This window comes from Notolepis coatsorum (assembly GCF_963971535.1).
Source record: "Notolepis coatsorum genome assembly, chromosome: 4".
Lineage (NCBI taxonomy): Eukaryota > Metazoa > Chordata > Actinopteri > Aulopiformes > Paralepididae > Notolepis > Notolepis coatsorum.
This window is the reverse complement of record NC_140168.1, coordinates 179,152,801-179,160,731: the sequence shown is the minus strand read 5'-3', so window position 1 is coordinate 179,160,731 and position 7,931 is coordinate 179,152,801. Positions and strand designations below refer to the sequence as shown.

Here is a 7,931-nt window from a genome sequence, read left to right as displayed (position 1 = left end):
ATCATGTATAGGCCTACATTTATTATGTATTATATTGTTTATGTTTAAATAACATTTAAACATCAAACTCCTCTGACCTCATCTGGTCTTTCCAAAGACGCGCGCACACACACACACACAGAAAGGGAGAATGCTATGCTGTAACATCTACACACACGGAGCTACTGCTGTTGTTCTTGGGCGGATATGAGACTCGCCACAGGATTTTCAAAATAAGAGTATCGATATGAATCGATCTTATTACATCGCATCGATCCGATTCGATTGTTGATAATTACATCGATGTATCGATCTGGATCGATGTATCGTCCCACCCCTAGTGTCAAAGTGTCCTTGAGCGAGACACTTAACCCTTAATTGCTCCCGATAAGCAGGTCGGCACCTTGCATGGTCGCCTCCGCCGTCAGGGTGTGAATGTGTGAGTGAATGGGTAAAATGTGAGGAACCAATTGTAAAGCACTTTGGATAAAAGAGTTATTAAATACAGCCATTATATATATATAATTAAATATCCCAGAAAACTGGGGGGGGGGGGCGTTAATCTTGATGCTATTCTAGTGCATTAACATACAGGGACAATGGTACACAATGCATGAGAGGATCCTCCCTAACCCTGGCATAGACACATGAAGCCACTTTATGTGCATGCACACGCGCACGCACACACACACACTCATAATTCACATCAGTTACAGTAACAACAGAGATCATGATGTGATTCTCAGACGATAAATTCATCCCTCTGGCGTGAAGAAAACACACATACGCTCCTGGGTGCAATAAATCACGACCCCAAAACAATAAAGTGAGAGGAAACGACATCGCAGATGGAAGTTACAATGTATTTTAATAGCCGATAAAACATACAGGAAGTTCCTAAAGGCAGTTCTTGTGACATTATTTGTACAAAGGACGCTGTTCAAGCAACAACAGTAAAGCGAACAACATGTCTATATCCTCAGGCTATGCCTTCCTCTCCACCTCTCACTTCACCATCCTCCCTTCATCCTCTAAAACCCTTATAGTGCTAAATATGATCTCTCCATAATGTATTTCTAATCTTTAATACAGTTCTGTCAGACGGTAAAGACATAAGAGACGTAACTTTACATGGTCATATGTTACATACAGAATATAATTATTATGCATATAGCCTGTATTAAAGAGTAATAAAGTAATAAGTAAAAAAAGTGCTCTAAAGTCATGCTACATGGGCGTGCTAGATAGAGTCCAACAAGTACACGTATTCTAAGACACCACCCTCTCCATGCTGGCATAAAACATTGTTTTCATGGAAATTCTGGTCACACTTGAAATAATCTTACAATATAAGGCTGTAATGACAACAATTACATTTATTTTTTTTTTTTAATTTGGAGGGAGGGGGCTTTTTGTCCACACAATTGAGGGATTAGCTTGACATAGACTGGGGACTGTATTTAACTACATAAATGTACTCTAACCATTTCACAATTTAGGCCTATACTTGCAAATCGATCGATTAAGAGTGCTATTGCAAACAGATGCAATGTACTGGTGGCGCCAGGTGTACCATAATGACAGCAGTCACACAGGGAGCTTCACCTGCGTCGCCTGCCTATGCAGCAGCGATGGATCGCAGGGTTTTCTAAGCGTGATGCTACCGTCAGACGTGTGAAAGGGTCTTGAACATTCATCTCTTTAAACACATTCAAGAAAGAAAGTTGTTTGTGTATGAAATCTATCTATATCTGGGTGTTCTACACTAAAACATATGAGACAGATGAGAATGAATACCCCCCACCCCCACAAAAAAATATATATTAAATAAAAATAAATAAATAAATAAAAACAAGCAACCCAATAGAATTTACAGACAGGTGTTTCAGATCATAAAATACAGTGTTGTTTTAATATTCGCCCATGTCTAATAACGCAGGACGACAAAACGAAGCCCACGTCGACGGCGATACGTGAGCGAAAGAAAACTAAAGTGCCTGGTGTGTAAATAAAATTGACAAATAAATATTCTATACACGGAGCTAGATTTTTGGAAAAGGCTAGTTAACCGGGGGGGGGGGGGGGGGGAGACAATACGGTAGGTGAAGGTGTCCGTCAACGTACGACAGTGGTGGCTGTGTGTAAAATAGGAGGAGCGTGGGTGACGTACGCAGGGGGGACTCAGCGCAGGGAGCTGGGGGGCATGCAGTCACACAGAGCCCTCCTCTCTGCCCGCAGGACCAGGGTCTCCGTCTGGAAGAGGGGCAAACACCATAAGAATATATAAATAATATCATTATTATTATTATATATATACAGGTGCATCTCTGTTAACAGAATTCGGCTATAGGGCGACAATAATGTGGTCAAGAGGCATGGTTTCTATCTTGAGCCTTAACTGGCGTGGTTTATTTATTCACATGAAGAGCAGCAGTAACATACAGGTCTCCTCTCTCTGAGAGGCTTTGGGGGAGAGAAAGAAGTGGGAGGAGACATATCTATTTATACTCGCCACCTGGTAGTACTCCTGAGTGTCTCCGCCTAGAGCGCCCTCTAGTGGAAACAGCTATATATGCAGATAGACAGTTACTAGTGTAAACAGTTATATATATGCAGTTAGACAGTTACTAACAATCCTACACAGAACCTCTGCCTTCAACTATCTCAATCAATTATAATATCGAGGAAAAGTTCATTTATTTCAGTAAGTCAATTCAAAAAGTGAAAATCATATTATTATATACAGATTCATTACACACAGAGTGAAATATTTCAAGCCTTTATTTCTTTAAATTCTGATGATTATGGCTTACAGCTAATGAAAACCCAAAATTCTGTATCTGAGAACATTTGAATATTACATAAGACCAATAAAAAAAAGATATATATATTACATAAATGTCAGGGCTCATTTTGCATGAATCAATGCGGCGTGGCATGGAGGCAGCCAATATATTTCCTCAATATTCTAATTTATTGAGAGATGCACCTGTATTGGATAAAGCACCTCAAAGGCGCTAAAAACAAAATTACAAACATCTCAAAACAAACTGGTCAGACTACTGCTTGACCTTACTCCTAGAACCCACCTCACCCCTGCCCACTTTGACAACCTAGGATGGCTTAGAGTAGACGACAGAGTACAGCAACTTGCAATGGGCCTGGTCTACAAGATACACTACACGACCAAGGTACCCATGTACATGTCAAAATACTTCCCAAAGGTCAGTGAATACCACGATCACAACACCAGAGGGAGCTCCACAAATCATGTTAAACCCAGATTCGGCTCAAACAAGGGACTAAACACGTTTCGCAATTAGGCCACATCAATGTGGAACGCCCTACCCAAAGCTGTAAAGGAATGTGAATCACTACTGACTTTAAAAAACACTCTCAAAGAACACCTACGGGAGACTGCAATTCGAAACTGGCCCCTGTAAATGTCCTAACACAACCCCCTCCAATGTACAGTAAATTACCAAGTATGGTTTTGTCAATATTCCAATGTACAGTTTTGCTTGTACAGTTGTACAGTGTCCCCCACCCACCCACCCCTCCTACCCAACCCTCCACCCCCCCCCCCCACCCAACCACCTCCAATGTACAGTCCCCCCCACCCCCCAACCCCACCCCACCTACCCAACCTCCTCCAATGTACAGTTTCTACGTCAAATGTATATACTCTCTTTTCTGGACTCTTTTCGTATCACAAACAGTACTGTATTTGCAAATCTGGTATGTAATAAATGTATAGATGTAGCAGTACTGCATCTGTATGTCATGTATGTCATATATGTTATGATGAATTGAAAATGGGGGACCCTGATGTAAACAAGACGAAAGTATTTCTCTGGTCTGCATCCCCTTAACACCCTAACAATTGTATGTTTTGAGCTGTACTGTACTGCACCCATTCTGCAATCTGTTAATAAGTTTTCATCATCAATCAATCAATCAAGCGCTATATAAATGCAGTCCATTTCCCCCCCTGAATTTCCCCAAGGGGATCAATAAGGAATATTATTATCTTATCTTATTGTGAAAATAGAACATGTATTCTGAAGTTTGTTGAGAGTTTGCATCCCGACCGAGCATAATTAAGTTTTCCCCTATATGTCTCGTGCAATTAATCTTGGTGCTATTCTAGCACATTAAACATACAGGTACAGGGACAATGGTACACAATGCACAACGAGAGATCCTCGCTTACCCTGGCATCGAGGTTGAAAGCGGTCTTCTTTAGAGTCTGGAGTGCCCTCTGCATAAACTCAAATGCATGACAATCCACACATGGACGACCTGGGGGGGGGGGGGAATAAACAAGATAATTGAGCTCATCCAAATAGACTACATATAGCAAGAAGCAACTCAGGCGTGAATGAATGAATGAATGAAAACTTTATTTAACAGATTGCAGAATGGGTACAATACAGTACGGCTCAATACACACAATTGTTTTTTTTTATCCACTTTTTCTCCCATTTTTCTATTTTTTCTCCCATCCCAATTTCGTATCATCCAATTCAACCCTCCCCTGTCACGGACGCTGTTTCTTGCCTCCCACAAGCCGGCTGCAATGTGGACTAAGTCATACATAGCACAAGTCCCCTCCGGTACTTGAGGTAACAGCAGTCGCATCTTTTCACCTGCGCAGCTCGATCTCTCAGTGGCGAGGAGTAACGCGTGGGAGGCTCACGCTGCCCCCGACACTTCCTGATTCTACTGCGCAGGCGCACCAACCGACCTGTAGGAGTCGCTGTCCACAACGCCCGATCCCCACCCTTCAGTTTCCCTCCCCGTAATACGGCCAATGTGTATTACTGTGGACGACCAGCTAAACTGAAAGCAAATGTGGAGCGCTGGGCTCGAACTGACGAGCCCAGCGTCTCCAGCATTTCGTGGCGAGTGCCTTGCCCACTACGCCACGTAGCCACCCTAATACACACAATTGTTAAGGGGATGCAGACCTGAGAAAGACGTTTGTCTTGTTTACATCAGGGTCCCCCATTTTCAATTCATATAGACATTTATGACATACACAACATACATGACATTTATGGCATAGGGACATATAGGTATTTAGTACTGATACATTTGTGACATAAACGGTATTCAAATATACAGTACTGTTACCCCTAGATCCTGACAGAGTATATACATTATATACTGTACATTAATTTAGGAGGGGGTGGGTGGGTGGGAGAGAAATATACATACGGCGGGGAGGGAATATATACATGCGGTGGGGAGGAGACTGTCTATTAGCAGGTGGTGGGTTTTTTTGGGTATTTACGGTGGCCAGTTTCGAATTGCAGCCTCCCGTAGGTGCTCTTTAAGAGCGGTTTTGAATGTGGGTAGGGATTCACATTCCTTTACAGCTTTGGGTAGGGCGTTCCACATTGATGTGGCATAATTGCGAAATGTGTTTAGTCCCTTGTTTGAGTCGAATCTGGGTTTAACATGATTTGTTGAGCTTCCTCTGGTGTAGTGGTTGTGGTATTCACTGACCTTTGGGAAGTATTTTGACATGTACATGGGTACCTTAGTCGTGTAGTGTATCTTGTAGACCAGGCCCATTGCAAGTTGCTGTACTCTGTCGTCTACTCTAAGCCATCCTAGGTTGTCAAAGTGGGCAGGGGTGAGGTGGGTTCTGGGGGTAAGGTCAAGTAGTAGTCTGACCAGTTTGTTTTGTGATGTTTGTAATCTTGTTTTAAGCGCCTTTGAGGTGCTTTGGTACCATGAGGTGCACGCATAGTACCCTTGAATGAGTGCTCCTGCCAGAGTCTTCAGGGTATTCTTGTTTACCAGAGAGGAGATCCGGTACAAGAATCTAGTTCGTTGGTTGACATTTTTTTTATTACATTGGTCCATGCCATTTTGTCACAGGAAAGATTTGCCTCTAGGATGGAACCCAGGTAGGTAATTTCGTCTTTCCTTGTGACAATATTGTCACCCACTGTAACTGAGAAGCCGTCGGTCTTGCTGAGTTTGTTATTTGACCCGAAGAGAATGGACTCTGTTTTGCCCATGTGTAATGATAGTTTGTTATCAGCGAGCCATATGCAGATTTTGCCTAGTTCCGAGCTGAGGGTTTTTTCAACCTGCAACTTGTTCTTGTCAGAGACCAGAATTCACAATTAAGTGAGCACAAATACAAATGTAGGCCCACAGATAATACAATCCACATTCCATGTTTAAATCCACCTACTTTCGGCAGGGATGACGGTCCCCGTCTCCTGCTCAGCATCAGCTGCTCTGAGACAGAGAAGCTGGACCGCTAGAAGAAGCGCCACGGCTTGTAGCAGATATCCATTCGGTGCCATAGCGACGCAAATGCCGAGTGCTATAAATCACCTGGAATAAACATAGGCTATTAAACATTATCGTGGCCTACACGGTAAACAAGGAATGAAATGCGATCGTCAGCCACTGAAACAACAAAGCCTGATAAGGCCTAGCATTTTGCACAATGCACTGCAATATTACAAGTCTCACTCTCAATACAAGAGATGATCGTTTAAAAAACAAACGCTGCGCTGACAGTAGAATAAAATCTAAATATACTCACAGTCTCTAATGTTAAAGAAAATCGGTGTGAGATGCCCACCTCTGGAGATTTTTTTATTATGGAGGAGCGCAGAGTGCGCATGCGCGTTAGGTTGAAGCCCAATTATGTCGGAGACGGTGGCAAAAACATAATATTGCCCCATATATGCAGCTAATTTAATGTCCCTTTTGTTATACGAAATTCATTATATAGAAAGTCCCTTTCGAAAATTGTATTCAGGTAAAAAAATTAAGCATTTCTGTGAATGTTCTCTGAATGATTTGTAAAACAATGACCAAGCCAAAAAAGGTTGTTTTTCTTTGCTGTCTAATTCTAGCGAGAATCTAACATTTAGGGATGTTGTTCAAGCTTGTCAACCTCTTTGTCAGGATAATACTGTATGCTACTGGGATAATACAATTTTAATTTGACATGTCTTAGCCTAATTTGCCTACAGCCAAGCTCGAGAATGAATGAATGAAAACTGTATTTTAACAGATTGCAGAATGGGTACAATACAGTATGGCTCAATACACACAATTGTTAACAGACCAGATGCAGACCAGAGAAAGACTTTCGTCTTGTTTACATCAGTGTCCCCCATTTTCAATTCATCAGGACATATATGACATACATGACATACAGATAGACAGTACTGCTACATCTATACATTTATGACATACCAGATTTGCAAATACAGTACTGTTTGTGATACAAAGAGTCCAGAAAAGAGAGTATATACATTTGACGTAAAAACTGTACATTGGGGGAGGTTGGGGAGGTGGGGGGGGGGGCTGTACATTGGAGGTGGTTGGGTGGGTGGGGGGTTGGGTAGGATGGGTGGGGGGGGGGACACTACAACTGTACAAGCAAAACTGTACATTGGAATATTGACAAAACCATACTTGGTCATTTACTGTACATTGGAGGGGGTTGGGTTAGGGCATTTACAAGGGCCAGTTTCTAATTGCAGTCCCCCGTATATAGCTGTTCTTTGAGAGTGGTTTTGAAAGTGGGTAGTGATTCACATTCCTTTACAGCTTTGGGTAGGGCGTTCCACATTGACGTGGCATAATTGCGAAACGTGTTTAGTCCCTTGTTTGAGCTGAATCTGGGTTTAACATGATTTGTGGAGCTCCCTCTGGTGTTTGTCTTGTTTACATCAGGGTCCCCCATTTTCAATTCATAGTGACATTTATGACATACACAACATACATGACATCATGACATTTATTATGACATAGGGACATACATGCCATGATACATTTGTGACATATACGATATGCAAATATACAGAACAAATATACAGAACAAATGCATAGCATCTAAAGTAATACATAAATACATAAATAAAAAAGTTAAAAAAATTTGCCAAATGTTGTTCAGGCTTAATTTGTCAACC

The 7,931-nt window shown here is 41.9% G+C and overlaps 1 protein-coding gene across 2 annotated transcripts; it reads right to left on the bottom strand.

Annotated features, from left to right (window-relative positions):
- Positions 1 to 840: 840 nt before the first annotated feature.
- Positions 841 to 6,605, bottom strand: nicol1 (NELL2 interacting cell ontogeny regulator 1). 2 transcript variants are annotated; one of them, XM_084312978.1, is made up of 4 exons: positions 6,551 to 6,605; positions 6,191 to 6,336; positions 4,193 to 4,281; positions 841 to 2,232 (listed from the first exon to the last, which is right to left on the bottom strand). In XM_084312978.1, the coding sequence occupies exons 2-4, from the start codon at positions 6,303 to 6,305 to the stop codon at positions 2,161 to 2,163; spliced, it is 276 nt and encodes a 91-aa protein (XP_084169104.1). In that variant the 5' UTR covers positions 6,306 to 6,336; positions 6,551 to 6,605; the 3' UTR covers positions 841 to 2,160. The 2 variants fall into 2 exon arrangements, with proteins under 2 accessions (XP_084169104.1, XP_084169105.1); XM_084312979.1 differs by having other exon boundaries at positions 6,191 to 6,325; positions 6,551 to 6,582.
- Between the last annotated feature and the right edge of the window lie 1,326 nt (positions 6,606 to 7,931).

Excerpts from the sequence above, each read along its gene's own strand:
- nicol1 (XM_084312978.1), bottom strand. The coding sequence starts at position 6,305 with ATGGCACCGAATGGATATCTGCTACAAGCCGTGGCGCTTCTTCTAGCG. Across the intron at positions 4,282-6,190 it reads GACCGTCATCCCTGCCGAAA|GTCGTCCATGTGTGGATTGT; the intron begins GTAGGTGGATTT and ends CCCCCCCCCCAG. Across the intron at positions 2,233-4,192 it reads CTTTCAACCTCGATGCCAGG|ACGGAGACCCTGGTCCTGCG; the intron begins GTAAGCGAGGAT and ends CCCCTCTTCCAG.